The 26422-nt window shown below is 45.2% G+C and overlaps 2 protein-coding genes across 13 annotated transcripts in view; both read right to left on the bottom strand.

Annotated features, from left to right (window-relative positions):
• The window catches only part of ADHFE1 (alcohol dehydrogenase iron containing 1), a 36539-nt gene extending 14159 nt beyond the window's left edge, over positions 1–22380 (bottom strand). Inside the window, exons 1-11 of one of the 12 annotated variants that reach the window (XM_073998867.1) lie at positions 22305–22380; positions 18996–19088; positions 14654–14691; positions 11927–11973; positions 10365–10418; positions 10038–10192; positions 9379–9575; positions 7462–7539; positions 5836–5941; positions 2767–2919; positions 704–802 (exon numbers count right to left, since the gene is read on the bottom strand). In XM_073998867.1, the coding sequence (XP_073854968.1) occupies positions 704–802; positions 2767–2919; positions 5836–5941; positions 7462–7539; positions 9379–9575; positions 10038–10192; positions 10365–10418 (842 nt within the window). In that variant the 5' untranslated portion in view covers positions 11927–11973; positions 14654–14691; positions 18996–19088; positions 22305–22380. Of the gene's footprint in view, positions 1–703; positions 803–2766; positions 2920–5835; positions 5942–7461; positions 7540–9378; positions 9576–10037; positions 10193–10364; positions 10419–11926; positions 11974–14653; positions 14692–18995; positions 19089–22304 lie in introns of those variants that run through there. The other 11 variants (XM_065519297.2, XM_005563447.5, XM_005563449.5 and 8 more) reach the window with 11 other exon arrangements.
• Positions 22381–24146: 1766 nt separating this feature from the next.
• On the bottom strand, positions 24147–25849 carry RRS1 (ribosome biogenesis regulator 1 homolog). The gene has a single exon (XM_005563446.4). The coding sequence runs from the start codon at positions 25729–25731 to the stop codon at positions 24634–24636; it is 1098 nt and encodes a 365-aa protein (XP_005563503.2). The 5' UTR covers positions 25732–25849; the 3' UTR covers positions 24147–24633.
• Positions 25850–26422: the final 573 nt, after the last annotated feature.

The raw sequence follows: 26422 nt of genomic DNA, 5'->3' as shown, positions 1-26422 counted from the left end.
GGAGGCTGAGGCAGAAGAATTGCTTGAACCTGGGAGGTGGAGGTTGCAGTGAGTCAAGATTGTGCCACTGCACTCCATCCTGAACAACAGAGTGAGACTCCGTCTCAAAAAAAAAAATAAAAAAATAAAAAATAAAAAATAAATAAAAAAAAATAAAATAAAAAGAAAGTAAACTGGTAGTTGCTAAGTATTGGGGAAGGTGGGGGGCTTGGTGGATGACAGCTAGGAGGTATGGGATTTCTTTTTGGGGTGGTAAGATGTTCTAAAATTGATTGTGGTGATGGTGGCATAACTTTGTGAATAGATTAGAAACTAATGTTCTGTACATTTTAAATGGGTGAATTGTATATAGTATGTGAATTATACCTTAAAAATATGTTATTTAAAAACCCAGTAAACCACATTCAATTTAAAAATACATTTAGGTTTCTACTTTAGCTGGTGGTGGAAAAAGAAAAAAAGAAAAAGAATACATTTAGGAACATAAAGGAATACATTTAGGAACCACATTCAATTTAAGAATACATTTAGGTTTCCTGGTAGTGGAAAAAAGAAAAAAAAAAGAATACATCTAGGAACATAAAGTTAAATTTCTTCCTTCTATAGCATATTTAAATTTTACCACCTGTCCTGAATTATAAACATTAAACAAAATTTTAAAGCAATAGCTTGAGTAAAGAAATGAAATCTCAGATTTGCTCACCACAGATGAACACCAGCATTTCCAAAGCCAATGCCAGCAAAAGCACTTGCCAAGTGCATATGAGACCTTGCTTCAAGATCATCGGGATTTCTGACAGCCCTGTGAATGATATAAACACCTAACAATAACATGTCAACATTGGCAATTCCTACAGAATAAGGAGCTGCCTTAGGGAAAGATATAGGGGCAAAAAAGAAAAAAAAGAAATGCTACTAGGTAGAAAGAAAAATTAGGCAAGTTATTCAAACGATGCCTTGTCTTCTAAATGAAAACTGAAGGGAAACATATTTTCTCATCAACTGTTTCAGCAAAAGCATAATAAATACACTGTCAGCTGCTCATGTGATGTAAAAGTGCCGGGGCAGGCAACACGCTGCTCCCTGGATGGTGAGGGCCACTCCAGGAAGATGCCCTGAGACTCATTCTTCTTCATTTGTCAGTGCTGTTGACAGCCCTGTGAAGGGATGTAAACATTCTCAGACGCCTGGGGCTACCTGCTGGCCAGGCCAGCGCTCTTTCTCTCTGAGACACTGCCTCCCATTGGACCCACTGGGGGCCTCTTGGTCCCTGTGGTTGCTGTGCCTCTATGCTAACATTATTGTGGAAGTGGATGTTATTGTTGAATGAGCCTTAGCTTGCTCTGGGTGTCCCCAGTGCCACTTTGGAAAAGTAAATTCTCAAAAGCCCCTTTCTGATTGTGCATTGCCTTCCTGCATTTGCTGCTAAAACCTTGCCCCAGGGAAGAAGCCTGAAGACTGTCAAGGGAACCTACTTTTCATGTGGGCTTTTTTGCAATTTTGCCTTGCGTAAGAGTTCCTGTTGCGAAATAAAAATGCACAGCCTTTTCTTCTCCTTTCATTTGAAATGGTCCTTTCACGTGGAATGGTTGGGTGTTCCTGCCTCCTTTCCGAAACCCCATGTTAGTTCCTAATTCCCCTAATGACAAGGTGAAGTAGCAGATGATGGAGCTTTCAGCCTTTCCTCTGTCTGTCTCTCCTTATCTCCCACCGCTGTGCCACTGCAATGCCTCTGTCCCTGTCAAACAAACTGGCTCCCCATGATGCGTGTCTGCTTGGACCTAGTCAAGTGCTGCTGTGCTGTCCTGGAAGTCCCCCACAAACCTGAAATAGTATTGGGTTCCTTCCTGCTGCTCTGCTACAAAATGCAATTCCAAGGCTCCTTTATCAGTGGAGCTTCTAGCTCAAGGCCAGAGGAAGCATTGTGCTCATGTCTAGGCCTAGCCTACCTGTGGCTGTTCTGTCCATTACGTATAAATACAAAAGTGAGTCCGATTTTGAGTATGTCCTAATATCTCAGGTATCAGCTTTCATCCTAAGTATATCTTTGCTCTCTCAGGAGCTGATTGCTATTTGCTCTCCTGTAGCTTATGGCTATACATGTATGTATATACTTGTATTCATAAATCTTTCACAGCCTCTTAGGGATCTTTTTACATTTTCTGCCTTTTATATCTCCTGGGACAGCAATGTCTACTATTTTCTTTTCTTTTTTAAATTGAGACAGGGTCTTGCTCTGTCACCCAGGCTGGAGTGCAGTGGTGCAATCATAGCTAACTGCAACCTCAAACTCAAGGCAGCCATCCTCCTGCCTTGGCCTCCCAAAGTGCTGGGATTACTGATGTGAGTCATTGTGCCCAGCCCACATTTATTTCTTAAGTTTAGTTCATTTGAGTTAACTCAATGGATGGATTCTGTGTGTCTTCAGATGGGGCCTGGATGGGCGTAGCCAACATCTGCCAGCGTGGGTCGCATTTCTGCCCTGGGGAGCCAAATCTCAAAGGACGCTGCCCCTCATCCTAGCTTGGCTCCTAGTTTGTCCCCCGGCTGTCTTTGCCTTTTAGGAACCGAAGGACCCAGTTTTCATCTGCCTGTCCCTTGGGTCCCTCCAGAGGCTGCTGGTGTCTGGGGCTTCTGCGCATCCACTGACTGCTTTTCTGGTGAACAGACCTGCTCAGGATATTTCAGGCTCAGGCATGTCATGTTTCACGTGCTGGCAGAATGTGGGCCTCCTGTTCTATTTCCATCCCCTTCGGGGTGACATACCTCTTCAGATACTTAGCCACGATCCGCAGCGCGTGGATAGCCCAAATGTCGCTGATTGGGTTGCTGCCCTGGTACGCAGGCCGTGTGATGGGATTTGAAGGGCAGGGGCTCCGCAGGTGGTACGGCAGGGCAGTGTATGACTCCAGGGCATGGCTAACAAGAAATATTGAAAATACACAGATGGAAAGCGTGGTCTTCCTCCTTCCCTCCATTTAGATGACAAACTGTCTTGGAGCTGTTTGGCACTCAACCCACAGTGGATATATTACCTAACACTGATGATCTCAGTACATTTTACCAGCCCACCTCTTGCCTACAACAGCCATTACTTATAATATAAATTAACACAGTTGAGTTTACATTAACAGCATTACAGTATTTTTGAACAGTATGTATAAAATTACATATGGACCTTTTCTAGTGTCAATACATTTTTATGGTGTTGAATTATATATTTGAGCCACAAAAAAAGCACTGAATCTAAAAAATGACTTCCTTGTGGAAGATATTTACCATTTTATACCTTGCATTGATCAAATACCATATTGCCAAAGGTGGGTCATAGCTACACCAGACTCCTATGAAAATTACAGTGTAATGAGCAAGAACATAGACTTTGGGGTCAGCTGCCCAGATGTCAATCCTGGAGCTAGATATTTCTGCTGTGGACCTGGTGTGAGGCAGTATCCTTCTTGTGACTCTAAGACAGGGATAAATAATAGTACTGGTTCGTGATGTGGCTGTGAAAATTTGATGAGTTGACACATGTAAAGTATTTAGAATAGTGCCTGGCACATTGTATACCTTAGTATTCACTATTATTATTAATTCTTGGCCTGAAGAAAAAGCAGATCTTTTCCTCTCATGTACCCTAAACTCAGAGTTTGCTATTTCAAGAACTAAGCTTCAAAGCTGCCTCCACCTGCCGGTCTGCCATGGCTTCTAGCCCATCAACTGCAGAAGAGAACAGACATTACCATCTAGATCAGTGATGCACTGGAAACACAGTGTAACATGAACTATGGGTCGCATGAATTATAGTTTTCAGTATAATTCCCCATGGGGGCCTCTGTAGTGTTTCTGGGACACTCTCCTTTCACTTGACTGTGAAGGCAGATGACACCATGTTTTGCACGAAGTATAACTTTCATTTTCCCTAGAATGGAGGAATTACTCTCATCTACATATGAGAAGCAGATAATGTTTTTTGGAAAAATCATTAGAAAATTGTTTTGGAAATTAGTTTGTAGATAGATATGAAGGCCTTGTGGTTCTAAGCAGGGAATGTATGAATAATGCAAGAATGAGGTGTCCACATGGGGAAGTTGGGGTGGCCGGTGAGGCCACTGTAGTCAGAGTGTTTCCTCTGTCTTGCAGCACATCTAGACTGCATCTAGATCCCAAATCCAAGCGCAGATTTGTTTCTCAGGGGCGGACTCACTGGGCTGAGCTCACAGGAACTACATGTAAAGCCTGGAAGTCAGCTTAATACTTTATGACAAGAAACGTAACTGCTGAGCAGACATCTGAGTCTTCAAGATGGCACCTTCTCTCCCTACAGTCAAGCCGTAGGATGGCCACTTTATGATCAGAAGTCCATGGAGTCCTAATGAGGGGAGTTATCTCGAAGATTTAATACATGGCTTGTCTACCTTCAGAATAGGCCACTGGGCCTTAAGGGCAGATTCCTCGGGCCAGGTGTTCTTTCCTTTGGGCAGTACTTGAAAGAGCAACTGCCATTATTCTCCTGCCTTCTGAGCCCACTCCCGACTTTGATTGACAGTGAAGTCTTTGGGCCTGTGAGTTACCCACTTAAGGGTGACTGCTTTAGGTCACGATGTATTTATTATGCACTTTACAGTTAGGAAGGATAATCTCATTCCCCTCATTTCCAGGTTATTAGGGGACAGCTCATCAAAGTTCTGACAATATTGACCAGAATGGAGTTAGACACAATTTTCTACAGTCTCTTGGCAGGCAGCATAACATAGTGAGGGAAGCAGAACGTGGCCCTGAGGGACCTGGATGTGAGTTCTGACTCTGTCACCTCCTGCTTGTGTGACAAGCAGTATACAAGTACTTAGGATGTGACAGTCACTGTACAGGGATGTGCAGGCATGTGCCACCATGCTCGACTAATTTGTAAAAAACTTTTTTTGTGGAGATGAGGTGTCACTTTGTTGCCCAGGTTGGTCTCAAACTCCTGGCCTCAAGTGATCCTCCTACCTTGGCCTCCCAAAGTGCTGGGAACACAGGCGTGAGCCACTGTGCCCAGCCTGCACTGTTTTTAAAATACGTACCACTAAGGATGAAAACATACTGTGACGCCACACATTTTAAGATATGTCCTGATTTCGGAGGTGTTAAAATGTGAAAAAAATGTGCACGTGCACATAGATGAACGAGAGTCATTTGGCACATGCTGAATGTGAAGTGCCTGTGGGGACTTTATGAGGCCTGGAGCTCAGGAGCAAGGTCTGTGATAGAAATACTGATTAGGGGGCCATCAGCACAATGCAGCTGAAGCCGAGGGAACATACAGTAAGACTATGGGCCAGTCACTAAACATCTCAAACCCAGTTTTCTTGTTCAATAAAACAAAGGTCCCGTATCACACAGAGCTGCAGTGAAGTGGCGATGTATGTGAGGTGCTGACACAATGTACATGGTCTGGGGGTGCTCTGGAGGTGTTAGCTATGTTCCCTGCCCTCTTCCATGACATGAAGCCTTGGGCATTGCCTAGTTAGTGAGGCCATAAAGGTAGCTGGTGTGTCCCTGAGACACTGCACACCAGCTCCAACTGCCCCCTTAGTGGCATCCCTATGGCCCTGGTTGTGGCTGGGGGGGGGGTCCATCCTGAAGAGCAGGTTTGTGGCCCACACCAGATGTCACCTAGTCACCAACCTCTAAAGCTTGAATGTTTTGATTTAGGACAGGGGGTAATGACAGCCAAAGCTAGGGGTGTTGTGGGGTGCTAATCAATGAATACTTAGCATGTGCTTTGAGCAACAAAATACTATCCATAGACCCAGTACTAAAAAAGCCCCTCCAGGCAGCACCAGCACTTACCAAAGCACATCAAAGCCACTGTTGGCGACCACTCGGGCAGGCATGTGGAGGGTGTGCAGAGGATCAATCAGTCCCAGTGTGGGTTTGATGGCTCTTGAAGCGATGCCTAAAATATAAGGATTTTCAGTAGAGGCTGAAGCCATGGGCATCATTTTAAGAAGGCAAATGACTTCAGGATAATAAATCACCCTAAAAATAAAAATATGAGGAAAGGTTCATTTTCATGTAGTGAAGCAGCAAGGAGCAGCAGAAAGTGATTTAGAGTCAGAAGCCTGGGGTTTTCAGTGGTGTGCTGGAGCTGGCTCCTCCTGGTTTCCAAGGGCCATGTGTATGCATCTCTTTCCAACTCTTGGATGAGTGATGTCATTGGCCATGGTGAGAGTATTTACACCACAGAAATGGGCCAACACTACAAGTCAGGGCTTACTTGTTTATTATTAAATTCCAGAGAGCCAGTTTACTAGTACACCACTGGTCCTCTCTCTGCAACTTACTTTGTGTCTTTGGGCAAGTCACTTAGCCTCTCTGAGTTCTGTATAAGATTAGACTATAATAGCACAGGGCCTCCAGCTCTCATTGAGCTGTCGTAGGGATCAAATGGAGAATATTAGGTAAAAGTCTTTAGAAACTGTGAGGTAGAATGTAAGTGTTGGCCATTATTATCGTCAACGTAAGAAATGTCAAAGGATAGTGCAATTTAATTTTAAAAAGAAAAGTTACTAAAAATGTGCAGTTAAATGTCAATTTATTCTGCTACAAAGATCTGAAAGTAGGATATTGAGCCAGACTAAAAAGAGAGACATTTCTACCACATTATCCAAGAGTCCACGACAGAGAAGACAGCATAAAAATGACTAAGAAGACAGAAAGCAGAACAGAGGTTACCTGGAAAAAGGACTGGAGGGATTGCTGGGACGCAGCATGAGGAAACTTTCTGGAGTGATGGGAATGTTTTGTATCTTGATTGGGGCGGTGGTTACATGAACATATATGTTTGTCAAGGCTCATCAAACCAGAGTCTTAAAATGTGTGCATTTTATTATACAAAAATCACATCTCAATAAAGTTGATTTAAAATGGAAAAAATACATCAGAGAAAGGAAACAGTCATTTATCATTGATATACAGTCACTAACTTGGGCAGAGAATAGCCAATTAAGATTCATGGCATTTCAATATGCTTTCAGTGGTAATTCTCAAAAAGAAGTTTATTACATTGTTTCATATTTTTATATGTACTTGGAAAAGGAAAGAAAATGTGTATATATACATACCCTTTCCTTGATTTTTTTCCTTTCTTTTTAAACTTGATACAAAATATTTAACATATTTATAGGGTACATGTGAGTATTGGTTACATACATAGAATGTGTGATGATCAAGTCAGGTTATGTGGGATATCCATCACTCTGAGTACTTTTGGGGAACATTTCAAGTCCTCTCTTCTAGCTACTCTGAAATATACAACACATTGTTGCTGACTATCATCACCTTACTCTGCTATAGAACATTGGGGCTTATTCTAACTGTATCATAACTGCTTGATTTTTAAATATTAGGATTTAAAGAAGAGTGTGGAATTGAAAGGTAAGAGAGATAATTCAAAATTATGGGCAAAGTTCTTACCAGTTTTTACTTTCAAGTGTTCATAGTCAAAAATGGCAACCCCAGTAGTTTCACTCCCGGTTCCTGAGGTAGTTGGCACTTGAACAAAATAATATTAATTTTAATAAAGCATCTAAATAAAGGTTAGTGGAGATACCTAATTCAGCCTTAGGACTGAGGAACAAAATTAGAGAAGGAAACTTTGCTGACCCTCTTGTCTGCATGATGTATATGAATTAACATATATGGAAGCCTGACATGTATGATGTCTATGTCTGAATTAACATGTATGTAAATCTAACATGAAGGATGTCAGTGTCTGTGTTATCATGCATGTAAGTCCAGTGTGTATGATGTCTGTATCTGCACTAACAGGCATGCATGAGGTCTGTATCTATATTGGCATGCATGTATGTTTAGCACGTACATTGATGTCTGTGCCTGCATTAACGCACTTGTATGTTTGACATGTATCATGACTGCTGGATGAATGTTTATGTTGTTTAATATGCATAATATCTGTGTCTATATTAATATGTATGTATATTTAATATGTGTGACCTCTGTATCTGTGTTAGCATGCATGTATGATGTCCATGTCTGCATTAACATACATGCATGTTTAGCATGCATGTGTGTTTAATATGCATGTCTGTGTCTGCATTAACATAGTCATGTTTAATAGGCATATTGCCTGCTTCTGCATAAATATGAGTGTCAATATGTATGGTGTCTGTACTGACATATATGTGTGTTTAATATGTATGTGATCTCTGTATCTGTGTTAACATGCACGTATGATTTCTGTGTCTTTGTTAACATATATGTATGTTAATCATGCACATGTGTGACAACTGTGGTGTGTTAATAGCAGTGAGCTCTGGGAACTTCAGGCTCCTTGGGGGCCAGAGCTTAAGCAGCTGCAGCTGGGTCAATGCAGGTTGCCCGGCACCTCTGGTAACAAAACTCATATTTGCTCTCCCTAAAAGACATCTTTATTCCCTCTTGGCAGCAAGCACAGTGACGCTCTGCCTTTGCTGGGCTCCATGGTTTTGTGGTTCTGTCAAGTTTCTAAACTTTACTAATCACCCCTCTGTGTGATGCTGACACAGTTTCACCAGAGGGTTCCATTTGCCAGACACCAATTATGCTGCTCCCTGCTGATCCCTCATTCACAACACAGCAGTTCATCTGCCATCGACTTACTCACATCCCATCACAAGGCCTCTTCACAATGGGCAGGAGAGGGGAGAAGAAAGGGCAAAACTTTAAACTGAGGATATGTCCCAGTTACCAGTTAGTGCATGTTAGCTATAAAACTTTAAATAGTAATATGCTAGCAGCCATAAAAATGGCAGAGAAGAAAAGACCAGAAAATCTCAAGGTCCCCTGTGGAACAAATGAGCTATTCTGATTTGGATTTGTATGTCTGTGCCCTGGGTAGCCACAGAGCAGATGTCACCCAGAGTGATGGGCCATGCTGGCCACATGTCCCAGGGAAGAGACAAAGCCTGAGGTCAGCTGAAGAGCCATTATGTAGAAGAAAGGGTTGAGTCAACACCAGAAAAATAACAGCTAATGTTCTCCTTAAACTCTACAGTGGCTGGCAAAACAGAACAAAACAGAGAGCAGTTTAGAGGACAAAGCTGCTAACAGAGGGATCTCATCATATGTCAGTGATGACCTTCCCCCTTTTCCACATGGTGACCCCATAGCTTAAATCTGCAAACTTTCCTTCCACTGACCCAAATTGTCTTTATCTATACAATAACAAAGATCAGAATTTTAAAATGAATGATTGGTCTCCAAACAAGGCATTGATTTGAAATGAACAAACCAGAAAGCTTTAGAAATGTATATGTTAAAAGGACTGGCTTGCATCTTTCTTAAGACCTTTTGCTAACTGCAAAATAAAACAAAGAAATAAACAGTCTTTACCTGCAATCAGAGGCTTAAGAGGCACAGACACAGGCTTTCCCTTGCCAATGGGGGCACTGACATAATCTAGGAAATCAGAATGAGGACTGGATGCATACAGATTAGCAGCCTTACAGGTGTCCATGGTAGAGCCGCCACCGACAGCAACATAAGCATCAAAAGCTCCCTTTTGGGCAAACTCAATAGCTTCCATGAAGCTTGGAGAAGGGAAAATAAAAATCATGATGTTATATTTTTCAGAAATAAATTGCCATGCCATTAACTAAGGCTTGGGGTAAGATTTGTGGGTTTTTTTTTTTTTTTTTTTTTTTTTTTTGAGAGTCTCACTCTGTCGCCCAGGTTGCAGTGCAGTAGCACAATCTTGACTCACTGCAACCTATGCCTCCTGCATTGAAGTGATTCTTCCACCTCAGCTTCCCGAGTAGCGGGAATTACAGGTGCCTGTCACCATGCCTGGCTAATTTTTGTATTTTTAGTAGAGACAGGGTTTCACCATGTTGGCCAGACTTGTCTTTAACTCCCGACCTCAAGCAAACTGCCCGCTTTAGCCTCCCAAAGTTTTGGGGTTACAGGCGTGAGCCACTGTGCCAGGCTGGGGGCAAGTTTTAATCAACAGTTAGCTTCTGCTTAAAGAAACAATAACAACAATACAAGAATACCTTGCATCCGTTGGTTCCACTCTCACATTATCATAAACCGTAAAGGGGATGCCATTCTTCACTAGGGAATCCATAGCTACTTGCACAGGAGGGAGCTGGGAAAGGTTCTTGTCTGTCATCAAGCACACATTTTTAGCACCCATGTTTTGTAGGTCCTACAAGAAAACCTATGTTAGGTTCAACTGCACTAGAACTGCAATAGACTCTTCTGGCAAACTCACATTGTACATTTTTAAAAATAGAGGACGTGATTGTTGTCAGTTAGCATGTGTCTTATGAGATATGTAACATTTACAGTAGGAGACTATAGACATCTCGAATACTTGCCATTCCCACTTCCTTTGTAACTCCTGCTCCATATCTAATATTTGAAACAGCCATCTGAAAAAAATAAAAAGGTTTAGATGTAGGGAGTATTTGAGAGTTGACCAATCAATTTCTAAAAACCTGAAATGGTTTCCTGTTGCCTAGAGCATAGAGTATACACTCCTTAGCATGGTCTTCCAGGTCATCTCCGGTCTGGTCTCACTTAAAGAAGTGTGAACGCAACACACTTCCTTCAGCAAACCTCAGCTCCTGTCACATTTGAATGACTTGTCTTTTCCCAAACACATCATAAACTCTCAATTGTTCCCTTAGCTTCAAATGCCTGCCTTCCTCTATCTCCACCCGTAAAATAACTCTCAAATGTCTTACTTTCTGTTCATCCACCCACCCTTGCATACCTGCCACCCAGCCAACGCTACTGTCTTCTATATTCCAGGCACTGTGTAGGCTCTGGTAACTCAACTATGAATAAGAGACACATGGCCTCATAAAGTTTACAGATGAGAGAAAGGCTTTTACACTGATGGACGATGGGTCATGTTTGGCCTGAAATATGTTTTGTTTGATCTGTGTTATGTTTAAATTTCTTTTTTTTTTTTGAATTGACTAATAACTCTTAAAAATTAGAATAAAAAAACTTAATAGGACCATCTGAATTTCACTTTCTCTTGAATAATACAGCAAACTGGGAATGCATTCCCATATGGCAGTGATCTTATGAGGTTGAGTGGAGTCACACCTTAGATGGGGCCTGTGCCTTCAGTGAGCTCGGCATAGTATCACCCAGCCTGGTCATCTGTAGGTTAACCGTCGGGCCCCTGGTGACATTTTAATTAGTAATTCCTGAAGCCGAGCGCAGTGGCTCACATCTGTAATCCTGGCACCTTGAGAGGCTGAGGTGGTCGGATCACCTGAGGTCAGGAGTTGGAGACCAGCCTGGCCAACATGGCAAAACCCTGTCTCTACTAAAAATACAAAAATTAGCTGGGCATGGTGGTGTGCACCTGTAATCCCAGCTACTCAGGAGTTGAGGCAGGAGAATCGCTTGAACCCAGGAGGCGGAGGTTGTAGTGAGCTGAGATCACACCACCGCACTCCTGGGTGACAGAGTGAGACTGTCTCAAAAAAAAAAAAAAAAAAAAAAAAAAAGCCTGGACTAGGAGGAGACAGGGACTTAAACAAATAATTATAAGTAGTTATGTAATTACAGTGTGACAAAAATGCACCAGAATTGTTACTTCACTTTGACCTCTTTTGGGATTGTTATCATTACAAAACTAAAGGTTTAACATATAACATATATATAGCAGAATTTGTAGAGTTGGGAATTTATCCTATTTTAGTGACTGTACAAATACAGCACTCTAGACATTAGCCATGATCTCAGAAGCTTTATATTCCATTATACTAGCCAGGTACTTTGCTAAATATGGTCCGATCAAATAGAGATTATGGAACATGAATTAATAGTAGATTTAAAATAAAATAATTCATTAGCAAAATATTCTAGTTTTATTTTTTCTGGTCATTCATAAAAGAAATAATGGATTGAGTGAATATACCTCAAAGGCATAATCTGTTGTTTTCCCAGAAGGTGAAAGTCCAGGGGCTAGAAATGTAAAATTTAGCATCAAAGTGAGTCTTTAAAATAAAGCATAAATATTGTTATTTGATAGTAAAATCCAGCAGTGAACATAAGTATTTCCTTTGAAGTCTTACCGAAAATATATTGTTTTCAGGTTTCACTGTTGCACATCAAATTAAAATCAATACCTGCATTTTAAGATAGAATGTAATGCGGCCGGGCGCGGTGGCTCACGCCTGTAATCTCAGCACTTTGGGAGGCCGAGGCTGGCAGATTACCAGGTCAGGAGATCACGACCATCCTGGCTAACATGGTGAAACCCCGCCCCTACTGAAAATGCAAAAAAATTAGCCGGGCGTGGTGGTGGGCGCCTGTAGTCCCAGCTGCTCGGGAGGCTGAGGCAGGAGAATAGCTTGAAACCAAGAGGCAGAGGTTGCAGTGAGCCGAGATCATGCCACTGCACTCCAGTCTGGGCAACAAAGTGAGACCCGCTCTCAAAAAAAAAAAAAGAATGTAATGCTAACTTGAGGCTAAATTTGTTAAAATAATAAAACATTTCCTCCATTATAATTAAAATATGTGTTTGAAAATATAATGTGTAACAATCCTCTAGAAAAAATATCCCCTAGTCTAGAGTTGGGTTACTATTAGAAAACAACTACTAGAAAGTTCATGAATTAGAGACTTGCTTACACTTCTTATAGCAACTGTGATAACTTGTTTGAATTAATTTTTTTAATTCATAGGGATAACTTACCACAGTAAGATATTTACATTTCTCAAGCTTATGCATATAAAAAATGTATTTATCTTGGTGAAATTTAATAAACTTTTTTTTTTTTGAGATGGAGTTTCGTTCTGTCACCTAGGCTGGAGTGCAGTGGCAGGATCTCGGCTCACTGCAACCTCCACTTCCCAGGTTCAAACTCTTTTTTTTTTGAGATGGAGTTTCGCTCCATCACCCAGGCTGGAGTGCAGTGGCAGGATCTCAGCTCACTGCAACCTCTGCCTCCCAGGTTCAAGGGATTCTTCTGCCTCAGCCTCCCTAGTAGCTGGGACTACAGGCGCGCACCATCATGCCCAGCTTATTTTTGTATTTTTAGTAGAGACAAGGTTTCACCATGCTGACCTTGTTATCCACCCACCTCAGCCTCCCAAAGTCCTAGGATTACAGGCATGAGCCACCATGCCCGGCCTAACAAACATTTTTATAAGGTGCTACTTCTTTGCAAAGGATTAGGTTTTAATTATGGTAAAAATGATTTTCTGTCATATTGGAACAATGAAAGGGACCTAATTAAAGATTTTTATCCTTGTTTTTATCTACTTATTTATATCAATACTGGTCAGTCATAAGATAAAGTCTACAGAACAATTTTCACTATGCTTTTTCTTTTTTAAGGAAAATAGATCAGAACTAGACAACAATCTACCTTCAGCTCCCTGAGTGCAAAGGCACCCTTAACCAAAACTCACATTTATTTGATTCCTCTAGGCTTAAAAAAAAATAATCTGTCCAGGTGCAGGAGCTCAAGCCTATAATCCCAACATTGTGGGAGGCCGAGGTGATAGGTTTGCTTGAGCCCAGGAGTTTGAGGGTACAGTGAGCTACGACTGTACCACTGTACTCCAGCCTGGGTGACAGAGGGTGACCCTGTCTCTCTCTGTGTATATAAAAATCTATTATTCCTATTACTAAATTTTAGATAAAGACATAAATATGACCCTAGGAAATAATGAGAATATCTTTCTGTAAATTATTAATTTTAATCCCTCAAATAGGAAATTAATTGTTGAAACCAACTAAAAATTCGAGAAAATCAGCTGAAGACAAAATTCTGTATATGTTCAGAAGGGCCTTAAAAGCTGGACATGTTTCTGCCTCATAGATGGTGGTTAATGATGGACAGGGAGGTCCCTTGGCTTGTCCTGAAGGGTAAGTCACTCCCTGGGCAAGAGAAAGCCCTTGGTCCGTTACTCTCTCTGTTCTAACTCCCCATCCGGCTTCTCTGTGGGTTTCTGCTTAGGATCCTGGATGGTCAGCCTCTTTCCTTTCCAACTCTTGCCTTAATGTTTAGATCTGACCTTAGAAGACACAAAATCAGTGGTTGGGTCAGTAATCCATGTGACATTCTAAGGACATGCTGAAACTATGTTGAGTTTCCTGCTGCTCTGTGGACCACAGTGTTTGGCGTTTGGTAATGATTAAGATGTTGTGGTAACTGAAACTTTGTTATTATTTTTAAATATTAGGAAATACAATATTATTTTAAATACAATATTATTTTAAAGATTGATACAAACAAGTTTGGTTTTTCTTTCTAGGAACCACCTTGTTCTTTAACCTCCAGTTTTTAGAGATGTTTTAGAACCTTCCAAAGACTTCATCTTGATTAATTCTGTTTGACCAACTCAGACATTCTTAAAATCCTATCTGCATTTTTAGACTTGGCAAGTAATTAAAAGAGAAAAGCGTTATAAGTAGCATTAAATACATATTTGAGACAAACACGTGATTAGTAGTATACATTCAGCTAACTTTGTATAGAGTTACATGTTATCAATTTCACAGTGAAATGGTAACTGTTTTCATGGACCTTGCTCTCACATGCCTTGGTTTTCTTTACATACACTACCCAAATGTATTATAATGTTCAATGCAGAAACCAAAATTGTGGCTAGTTTAAAAATACAGAAGTATTACCTTGGGAGTAAGTATGAGAATGAGTTGGGCACTGGCACCTAGGGAAAATAAAAACGACAGCAAAAAAAACCTAAGGTGAAAATAGAGACCAAAAAATGAACAGCCTTAAGCTAACTCAGATTGTAGTCTAGTGCTACGATGCTATCAAACTGGTAGTTCCTGGCAGACACTGTACAACAGAAAAAATATATAGAGACCCAGAAATCACGACGGACAAAAAGTTGACTCAGCGTCTTCCCAGCGCTGTAGCATCATTCTTTCACGAATTCATTTACTCAAGCAATTCCTATCAAATGCCTGTGGGCAGCTGAGATAAACGCTCTGGGGGTACATGCAAGTTTAAGATGGGGGTCCCTGGTCTCCATGAGGCCCCAGTTCTTGCTGGGTTAGGAGCTGGGTTAGGGTCCCTGGTCTCCAAATCGGCCCAAGGTTAACTCTACCCGTGTGCCTCTTCTTACTTACTACCCTATGCTGGGAACTTGCCTTGTGTATTTCCCAGTGTCTTCAAGGTGGCTAATTTTTCTTCAAGCAGGCTCTAGACCCGAGCCTCCAGGAAACCTTCCTGGACCCAAAGACCTCCCTGGTCCCCATCTTTCTCTACCCAGTTGCAGCCCCGGGCTCCGAGCGCTCCTCCATCCCCGCCGCGCGGCTCCCCAGCGGCCCCAGCAGTGCGCACACCCGGCGCATGCCGCGCTCCAAGGCGCCACCGCATCTCACTTCTCTCAGTCGGCTTCTCTACAGATTTCCCACGTCCTCCTCTTTGGAAACCCTCCCTCCCCTGGCTCTGGTCTCCCTTTCTGTCCTGGTTGTCTCCTATTTCTTGGACAGTCCCAGTCCCTCCTCTGGCTTCTCTTTCTCCTGCCCCCTCTCTGATCGAGGCTGGGAAGACGGTTTTATGTTTCGTTGGGTTGCGCAAAGAACCTTGTCCAGTGGTTGGGTCTCGGTAGATACTTGAGTGCATCACTTCCTCCTCCCCGCCAAAAATTCAAATCTGGAATTAAAACACCCGAGGGGGAAGGTTAGGGAGGAAGGAAAAGGGTTGATCTCAGTGGCCGTCCAGATCTCAAAAATTCGAACTGTGAAGTCAAAGCAGACCAGGCGGCGAGTGAGAGCTGGCGCGAGTCGCGGCCGCCATCTAGTGGTCCCCGCTGCGCGCGCCGGGGGCGAGGACGCGGGCAAGGCCAGGCGTGTCCCTTCACGGTGGGCTTTGGTTGGAGGACTTTCCCTGCTTTACACCCTCCAAGGACAAGAAAAGTGAGGTAGAGGGAAGGAAAAAAAAATCCAAACTCAAAGCTTCCCAACGTGAACGCTCCTGGGAGCACTTGCTTCCTTCCTACCCCCCAGCCCCCCCTTTTTTTTCTTCCCCAAGCTCTGAGGCTATCTCAATTCATTATTTCTACTTCTTACTCGCGGTTTGTATCCTGTCCCCTCTTGCTTTCTCGGGACCTCTACCTGTCCTGTATTTCCTAGTTCTCCCCTTCACTCAATCTTTTTCAGCCTATTGAAGAGTTTTGCGCCTGAAACTTTTCCACCTCCTACCCCCTCTGGCGGGCTCACTCTCCCTCTCTCTCCTCCCGACCTACATTTGCTGGCTTCGTTTCTGGGTCTCGGACACATTCCTTGGCCCCTGAAATCCGGCTGCTGTGTCTGCAAGTCCAGCTGTCCGGCTGTGTCCTCACTTCTCAGACCTGGTAGCATCTCACTCTAGTAGCATAAAACGCATGGTCACACCTTTTTGGGCAGGGGGAACTTTTTCCTGGCTTCCAGGAGCCCTACTTGCCTAGGCTTCCTCTAATTGTTCTTTTACTGGCTCCTTTTTCACTCTGCCTATTCCTTAAATGTTAGGTTCTGTCCTGGGCTGCCTTCAGCCATTCTGACCCTTCCTCCTCCCTCACCCTTTAGAGCTTATTATGCACCAAGGCCTCAAACATGTCTCTACCCAACTCCACCCACTTTTCCTGGGACCCTGCCACTCTCTGGTTCCAGTATCACCTCTCAAGTGGATGACTACCAAATTCCCAACTGGCTTCTCATGGCTCCACCTCTGCCACCTCTATTCCCACACTGTAGTCGGGGCATATTTCCAATGATGTCACTCCCTTGTTGAAAGCTGCTTCAATGGCTCCCCATGGCTCTCACATAAAGTTCAGGCCTGCCCCTGCCTGACTGGCCCCTCAACTCACTCCATCTCTGGGTTTGGGCTCCTGGAAAAATTAACTTCTTTCTTTTCCTTGCATGAGCCACAGTCTCTCTCTCTCCTCCAGAACTTTGCCCTTATTATATTATCTGCCTGCAACATACTTTCCTTCCCTCTTCTTCTGGATAACTTTTGTTCTTTCCTGTCAGTTCCCCTGGGCAGCCTTCCCTGAGGACCGAGGCTGCAGAGGGACATCCTTTCTGGAGCCTCCCTTCGCGTTAAAATGTAGCACAGTGGTGCTGTTTTCCTGCTTCTATCTGCCTGTGGATTGTGAATTTAGTGATGCCCAGACAGGATCTACTGTTTCTCACAACTTTATCCCCTGTGGCTAGCACCAAGTAAGTGCCAGGCACAAAGTAAGCCTTTTGTACTGATTAAATGAGCGAGTAAATGAATAAATAAGTGAATGTAGACATTTTCATTCCCCCGACCCTCTCCTCTCTTTTCCTGGCATGCCAAGACAGAGGGCCTGAACTAGAGTGGGGGAACCAGGCTGTGGGTTCCTGCCTTCTTAGGATGGCCTGAAGGCACTGATGGGCTTCTTTGGACTCCTTCAGAGAAGCAAAGTGAGGCTTGGGGAGAGCAAGGACCTCATCTACCTACCCTCCTGGCTCTGGCCCCATTATTCTGGCTTCCCTCTTGATATCGCTGATTACCTCTTAGCCACACTCTCAGCAAAAGCTAATCTGTCTCCCATTCCCTAAATCGCATCCCCTCTCATCTACTCAAGAACTGCCAGCAGCTCTCCCTTCTCCCCTCTAAATCATCACAATCCCCCTTCCTGTTAGACATTATCTATCAGCAACCAGCATTTTTTTTAGCTTATTCATAAGCACATTTCCTCCATCTTATATAACAAAACCAGAAACCTCTTGTTCCTCTTTCCTCTCCCACTCCCACTTTTACCTCTCTCCTTCCCTTCAGCGGGCTATACCCATTCTTCCGATTTATCTTCTCCCATTCCCTCTGGAACCTCCTGCCATCACCTTTTATCCCGACTCAACTGACCAACTTCCCAGCTCACTAATGCCCTCTACCCAGCTAACCACCCTGCTCAGTTCAGTTCCGTCCTCACGGCACCCAATGTGTCAGCGGCATTCTCCTGATCACTCCTTCCTTCCTGGAAACATGTTCTTCCCTGGCTTCCAGGGCACCACTCAGTTTTCTTCTCACCACACTGGCTGCTCTTGGCTTCATTTCTTTCCATGATTTTTGACTCCAAATGCTGGAGGGCTCAGGGGTCAGTCCTGGAACATTTTCTTTTCTTTCCACACTCAGTCTCTTAGTAACCTCCCCTGGTCTCATGGTCTCAAATACCTTTGATGCTGATGACTTCCAAATTTATCTTTCTGGCTTGGGCATCTCTCCTGAACTGCAGGTTCACCTGCTCACTTGGCATCTCTGCTTGGAAGTCTATGAAGCGTTAACATTTTCCCTATGGAAGACTGAGTTCCTGGTGTTCTCTCAAGCCTGCTTTTCCCACAGCCTTCCCCATCCCCATCAAATGGCAATTTCATCCTTCCAGTTGTTTGCGCCAGAAAATCTTGGGGTCACCCTTGGCCCCACACTCCCATCTCCCCCTTATTCACTCTGCTCCATACCCAGGTATGCTTCACCTCTGCATACCTTCCCTGAAAGCCACAGGGTTTGCTCTCTCCATCCACTAGTCTTTCTGCAACCATTACCTTCTCAGTGAGTGTGGTCAGCTGAGTAGTCACTCCTGAAGATAAGGTTCTAATCTTGGAATCTGTGAATGTTACCCTATATAGTAAGAGGAACTTTGCAGATCTGATTAAGAATCCTGGCTGGGCACAGTGGCTCACACCTGTAATCCCAGCACTTTGGGAGGCCGAGGTGGGCGGATCACCTGAGGTCAGGAGTTCAAGACCAGTCTGGCTAACATGGCAAAACCCCGTATCTACTAAAAGTACAAAAATTAGCCGGGTGTGGTGGTGTGAGCCTGTAGTCCCAGCTACTCGGCAGGCTAAGGCAGGAGAATCACTCAAACCCAGGAGGTGGAGGTTGCAGTGAGCCAAGATCACACTACTGTACTCCAGCCTGGGCGACAGAGCAAGACTCCATCTCAAAAAAAAAAAAAAAAAAAAAAAAAAAAAAAAGAACCTTGCCAGGTGTTGTGGCACATACCTGTAATCCTAGCACTTTGGGAGGCCGAAGTGGGAGGACTGCTTGAGGCCAGGAGTTCAAGAACAGCCTGGGAAACATAGTGAGACTCCATCTCTACAAAAAATAAAATTAGCTGAGCATGATGGTGTGCACTGTAGTTCCAGCTTCTTGGGAGGCTAAGGTGGGAGGATCTTTGAGGAGGCCAGAAATTCAAGATTGCAGTGAGCCGTGATCACATCAGTGCACTCCATACTAAGTGACATCAAGACTGTGTCTCAAAAAAAAAAAAAAAAAAAAAAATCTTGAGATGGGGAGATTGTCCTGGATGGTCTGTGTGGGCCCTAAATGCAATCACTCATATCCTTATAAAAGGGAAGCAGAGGGAGATTTGACCCAAAAGACAGAAATGTGAGCACTGAAGCAAGATGGGTGCCAGCTGTGAAGATGGAGGAAGGGGCTACAAGCTAAGGAACCGAAGGTACAGATCCAGAAGCTGGAAAAAAGCAAGTAAGTGGATTCTGCGGCACCTCTGAGCCTTACTCAAGAGGGAGTGTGGCCCTGCTCACACCTTGGCTTCAGCCTAGTAAAACTAATTTTGGACTTCCGACCTCTGGAACTGTTAAGAAGATAAATGTGTGTTAAACCACCAGGTTCATGATAATTTGTTACAACAGCTATAGGAAACTAACACAGTGAGGGCTGCTCTGAACACCTCAAAAATTGCATCCCTTCCTTCAATGTTCCAGTCCACTTTATGTTCTCTTTAATAACTGTCAACGGCTAATGTACTCTCAATTTTACTAACTAGTTTGTCATCTGTCCCCTGTGCCCCATGCATGGCATGGTTAGGTTGTTTTGTTCCCTGCTGTACCCCAGAGAGAACACAGCCAAAGCAGGGCTGCACTGCACATCTTTTTTTTTTTTCTTTTTTTTTGAGACGGAGTCTTGCTTTGTAGCCCAGGCTGGAATGAAGCGGCCTGATCTCTGGTCACTGCAAACTACGCCTCCCAGGTTCATGTGATTCTCCTGTCTCAGCCTCTGGGGTAGCTGGGACCACGGGCACCCGCCGCCCTGCCCAGCTAAGGGCTGCACATCTGGAGAGAGAATATGACTCTTGCCCTCTAGGGCATTCCCACAACCTCTCTGGCCAGGCCACACCTTGGCCTCTGTCTTCTTCAGTGCTGGTTCTTTCCCCTCCATTCAGTTGTCAGTGCAGCTGCTCTATGGAATGCATTGGGCAGAAGCCCAGAGTGCATGCTCTGTCCAATAGAGGTGGCCACACATCACCCCATGCCCTAGACCACTTTTCCCCGATGAAACATGGGCCCAATGATGTCATTTTCCAATTTTCCAAGATTTTCATCAGAAATCTCCCACTTTTAAAATGTTTACCCTATTAGAAAAATAAGCACGTGCAGAAGAAAGCACCATCTTGCTACTCCTGCTGTGGCAGTGCTGCCCCCCAGGAATTCACCCTCAGCTGTTTCCTTCTAGGTTAGAGTTTTGCTAAGGCTTCAACTGTCCTCTGTACACATGGATGGATGAGTTCCCAACTCACTCTTGAGCCCCAGAACAATGCTTTCAATCACCTACTGAGGGTCTCCATCTGAATGTACCAGAAGCATGCTCAACTCAAAATGCCCTAGACTGAAGTTGCCATCTTTCTCCTAACACTAACCCTCCTACAGTCCCTGCCTTGGTAAATAAGCCCACTGTTTACTTGGTGCCCAAGCCAGAAATCTCAACTCTTAACTATTCAGATACAAAATCCTGTGGATTCTAACCAACCTCTCAACATTTCTATCTTCCCAAGGAACTGCCTCTCCGTGCATGAAGCCATTATCTTTAGACTGGAGCAGGACAATGACCTCTAGTCCTTCCTCTTCACTCCACATTTCCACCATAATGCGCTAACACAGTTCTGATTATGCCACACTCCCTTCTCATGCAACCGTTCCAAAAACATTCTGTGTGTGACACTGATTCCATGGGATATGAATGGTGTTGTGTGACAAAGAATTCTGACACAGGTTTAGAACAAAAAATTTCAACACAGCTTTAGTTTTTTTTTGTAGCTTCTTAGACCCCTGCATGTCTAATGTATATTTTGATTCTCCAAGAGGGCGATACAGCAGTAAGGAGCTTCCCAAATTTATTTGGTCATGGAATTCTTTTGTTATCGGACATTTTAAGGTATCAATGTTTCATGGTGAGAAATACTGTTCAATGGCTTTCCATTATCTACAGGACACAATTCAAATTCCTTAGTACAGGCCTGAGAACAAGGACTGGGAAGCCAGAGTATCTGGGTTCAAATTATGACTGTGTCATTTGCTTAGCTGTGTGACGCTGGACAAATTCTTTCCCATGTGTTTATTTCCGTATCTATGAGGATGACAATACCGTATGTCACAGGGTCAGTGAAAGGATCAGAGTTACTATTATGCTGATAGTCCATTCAAAGTGTGTAGGACACTGCCTGGCTCATGGTATTAGCTATATTCTTATTCACGGTCTTTTATCAGCTGTATTCTCCTATGAAGGTAGGTCTACTTGACTTTTGTGTCCTGGGACTGCATCTCCATCGCTGGTGTTGCTCTTCTCTCTGTCTGACATTCCTCTCCAGTCCCTCGCCTTTCCTCCTACTGATCTCCACCTGTGAGCTCAAACTTGTCCATGTTTCCTAGACAGACTTATGCACTTGCATGTTCAGCAAGTATTTGTCAGGTGACCAGGATGTACCTCGCATTTCTGCAGGGAGTCAGGCGTGTCATAACATTGAATACCCTGACTCCCCGTACATGCCAAGGAGTGTGACTCTGCGACTTCTCACATCCATCCTTCCCTTCTACACCCAGTCTGCTGTGGCCGGTTTTAGCCTCGTCCCCTCATCCCATTCCCCACTAGACCTCAAACTGCTCCAGAGCCTTTCATCTTTGTATCCCCAGAACCTAGAATAGCTTTTGGCACATAATATATGCCCAGTAAATATGTGTCAACTGCATACATTAATTTGTCTTGGCCACCATGCCAAGCTCTCCACTGCCTGCCACGATGTGGGACCAGGTCCTCTCTTGGCCTCAGTTTCCTTAACGGTAGACAGAGTAAAGGCTGCCTCATTGCGCCCTGCGAGGCTGCATCGCACACTCTGTGACCTGGCTGTTCCGCCTGGCGCGCGGTGGGAGTTCAGGGCGGTATCCCTTTCCCCGAATTCTTGAAAGCAAGCGGAGAAGTCTGAGCAGGATCCGAGCGGGTCACACCCAGGGGGCTGCGTGGGCACAGTGGCATCCTGCGGTCCCCTGCCCGCCCGCCCGCCGGCCCCGCACTCACGCTGCGCGTTGCAGTTGCCTCAGCAAGTGCGCGACCCGGGCCCGGGCGGCTGCGGCCATGGCGCTGGGAGTCCTCTACCCTCCCCGGGTCCTACACCGCCCCCTCCGCCGGCCAATCACGGAGGCCACTCGCCTCCCGCCCCTCGGCCGCGCCTGCCCACCCGCTCCGCCGGGTCACCTGTCTAAGCCCCAGCCCAGTCGGGCTCAGGCCCATTTTCCCACGGAGTAAGAACCAGAACCCCAGCTGCCCCAGCCGCACTCGCACCATCCACCCTTGACATTGCCGTAGAAGGTAACTGCTCTGCAGGGCCTCGGGTCCGGCCTTAAATCTCTTTACTTATCCTCTATTTTTCACATGTTGAGGACTTGGGGAAAGGGAGAGGAACAGGGACATTCTTTTTCCATGTTTAAAGGATTTGTGAATCCTTTAAAATATTACTTTCCCTTCTGGGAGTATTTTAAGTGATCAAGACCCTGCCTTTAAACTGTTTTAACAGTAAACAAGAACCTAGCAGAGCCCGAGGGTCTTTGCTAAATACTGTGTGAATGGCTTTGCTTTTGATGAAAGCAAAATGGTTTCATCAATAGTTAAAACTTGCCATGATTAGGCTATGCTCCGGGAGGGCTTGGCAGTGCCATATCTGCCATGCCCCAGTGGAAAAGCTGATTAACGACGAAGCTCAACTTTATCAGAAAGTATCCAAAGGCAGTAACAACTAAACATGTGCATTTTTAGTAATCTGTTATTATGAAATCTGAATCCTTTACAGGAGATATTAAGTTTTATAGAAATGAATTTGAGATCAAACTGGAAGAGACTGATGGACAGGAAGACCAAGGACAGCTACATAAACATTTCACCTCCTAACCAAACCAGCTCAGGCCAACTTGACAAATGAATCAAAAGATAATAATGTTCTATGAGAACACATGTACACAGGGAAAGGAACAACACACATTGGGGCCTGGGGGCAGGGGACAGAAGGGGGCAGAGAGGCTTAATACTTAGGTGATGGGTTGATGGTGCAGCAAGCCACCATGGCACACGTTTACCTATGTAACAAACGTGCACATCCTGCACATGTACCCCGGAACTTAAAAAAAACACCGATAATAACGTGTTAAGAATCTTATGGGTCTGTTTCTTTCTTCCCCAAACAAAACTATACCTGACGTCAAGCTTAAAAACAAACACACACACACACACCTGGGGATACAAATGTAGAGATTTAAGTGTTTTCTGGGTTAATGAGGATTGTTACCATTAGTCAGTGAAGCCCAAATTGATCATTTACAGGAAATCCATGTGTTCAGTGTTGAAAAGCATAAAATCTTTTTTTAAAAACAGCCATTGGTTTTACTACTTTGAATATTATATTTGATACCAAAAGAAGTATAAGTTTAAAAGTGGTCTCACTGAAACTATTATAATTTAATTGCTTTTTTTTTTTTTTGAGGTCCCTCTGTTGCCCAGGCTGGAGTGGAGTGCAGTGGCGTGATCTGGGCTCACTGCAACCTCTGCCTCCCAGGTTCAAACGATCCTCCTGCCTCAGCCTCCCAAGTAGCTGAGACTACAGGTACCAGCCACCATGTCCGGCTAATTTTTTAATTTTTAGTAGAGATGGGGTTTCACTGTGTTGGCCAGGCTGGTGTCAAACTCCTGACCTCAGGTGATCCGCCTGCCTCTGCCTCCCAAAGTGCTGGGACTCTATAGGAGTGAGCCACTGCGCCCGGCCTGCTTTGTGTTTTTTAGAAAGTAAACAAAAATAATCTGTACCAGGTATCCCGGTAACTGGCTTCATGTACAATTTCTACCCAATAGTCAGAAAGTTAAAAGCCACACTAGATAAGACATCTTTATTACTTAACCTTTAAAACAGTCACTTGCCTATCCAATTCTGAAACTGTTTTCTTTCCCTTCCCCGCACCCCCCGCTCTGATACACAAGCTTGTTGTAAAAATAATGCAGAAACATATACGTCAATTTAAGTGTGAAATATGGCCAACTCTACCTCACCCTATATCCAAAGTTAAAAATAAAAAAGGCTGTTTAAGAATAGAACTCATTCCTGGTTTCCACCAAATTATTTCCCTAATTCTTAAATCCTCAAATAAGTTCTTAATCTCCAGCCAAAGTCTCGGTTGTGGGAAAAACATTAATTTCTGCAGTCCAACACTTACATACTCTCTTGAGGGAAGGGCAATCCTGTCCCTTTAAACTCAATGAAGGCAGCGGCCAGGTCCTTCTGAGTCCCCGTACAAGTACCTAGAACTTAACACTTAGTATTTATAGTCCTTGGTTTTCAGTCGGGTCCGACGGTGAGAAACTATTACTTCCTCCTCGTTCCTCCTGGGCGCTGTCCTCCTTTTCTCTTGTCACCCAAGCCACGCGGCCCGGAATTCATCTTGCCTCCCAAGCTCCCTTTCCTCTTCCCTCCCTGGCTGGGCGGCCCCCCTTTCCTCTTGCCCCCAGGTCCCTGCCGGCCTCCCTTTCTCTTGCCCTTCTGGCTCATTTTCCTCCTCTTGGCGGCCTCCTCCTGGTCCTCCTCCCTCATCTGCTTATTGGTGGCTCTTGTCACATCCAGCTGAGGCTTTTTGCTGTTCATCACACGAAGCAGCTCCAACTGGTTCTTTTTCTCGGCTGCAAAGTCCCCGAAAAGGGGTTGAAACTTCCTCTTCTTGCCGGAGCCCCGGGGCGCCTTCTCCTTGGGGAGGCGCTCCTGGAAGCGCCCCACAGAGGCGGTGGAGACCTTGGCCACCTGCATAGCGCGGCCCAGCTCCTCCTTACTCTGGTGTCCGGTAGGGTGCAAGCCGGCCGCGCTGGGCAGCTGCATCTTGTGCGCGCGGGCCAGGTTACGCAGCCGGTTCAGCTCGTTCTTGGCCACTCGTTCTTTCTTGGCCTGAATACGCTTGGCGAACTGGTCCTCCAAGGGGTCGGCATTGCCGGGCACCTCAATCAGCCATTCCTTGGTGTCGTCCCGGGCGCGCTGGTAGCCCCAGCGCCGCCGCCACTGGCTGCTCACCTCGTCCCACACCAGGTTGGTCTTCTTCTTGGGACGGATGCCCTTGAGGCGCGCGAACTGCTGCCAGCGTGTAAGTGGCCGCGGCCGGGGCAGAGGCTTCTCTCGCGGCAGGCGTGTGGTGGGCTCCGGCAGCCGCGCCACTATCGTCTCTTCCACGCGCTCCGTGGGCAGCTGCCACAGCTGGTTGATGAGCAATTGCGTATTGTCCCGCGCCAGGGCCCGCAGCTCGGCCTCCGGCGTGGGTCCGGCGCACCGCAGTCCAATCGGGGGGTTCCGGTCCGAAGCCAGGAGGTTGCCCAGGTCAAACTCCAGCTCCAGCTCCTTGTGCACCGTGATGCGTTGCAACTTCTCTGCCTCGTCCTGCTCTGCCTTTGCCAGCAGCTCCTCCACGCTCTGGCCCTCCATGGCTCCGGCTCGGCTCACTCGCTTTGGGGCTGCAGCTGAAGTTACTTTTCCTACAGCGGCGGCCCAAACTCCGGCAACATAACCACGTGCAGACGCCGGGATGCCCAATCCGGAAAAGAAAGGTTCGCTTCCGGAGCGCCCGGAACCGGCTCGCCATCCGGGCAACCAGAGGAAAGGCCGGCAGAGGGCGGTATGGAGAGATGATAGGATTAGAAGCGGCACCTTAGGCTGACGCCTGATAGAGGCGGAGCTGGCGCCAGCAGCCAGCACTACTCGTTCCAGAGCAGGATTGGGACTACGATTCCCAGGATGCAGCGGGGCGCGGGGGCGGTCCAGGGGGCGGTCCTGGGACAGTCTCGCTGTCGGTCTAGAGAGGGCGGTCCTGGGGGGCGGTCTAGGGGGCGGTCCTGGGCGGGCAGTTCAGGGTGTGGTGTTAGGATGGTGGTCCGGGGACAGTCTTGGGGCGCAATCCGGCGGGGCGGTCCAGGACCAGGGCGGGTACAAATTCCTGGGACTGCCTGTGGTGTGGGTTTCCAATCAAGTGCATGTTACAATTTCTGTGTAAATCCGTTGTGAAGATGTTTAGACAATCACCCTTCTTAGGGCCAAATTGTTTCACCGGAGTCATAATTTGCTTTCAGGGTTCCTAGTTGTGGCACGAGAAACATAACATCCCACAGATGCTAATTGT

The sequence above is a fragment of the Macaca fascicularis genome, chromosome 8, assembly GCF_037993035.2.
Source record: "Macaca fascicularis isolate 582-1 chromosome 8, T2T-MFA8v1.1".
Taxonomy (NCBI): Eukaryota; Metazoa; Chordata; class Mammalia; order Primates; family Cercopithecidae; genus Macaca; species Macaca fascicularis.
The sequence above is the reverse complement of the archived record's forward strand: the minus strand, read 5'-3'. Positions and strand labels throughout refer to the sequence as shown.

Coding starts and splice junctions, on each gene's coding strand:
- RRS1 (XM_005563446.4), bottom strand. CDS start 25,731: ATGGAGGGCCAGAGCGTGGAGGAGCTGCTGGCAAAGGCAGAGCAGGAC.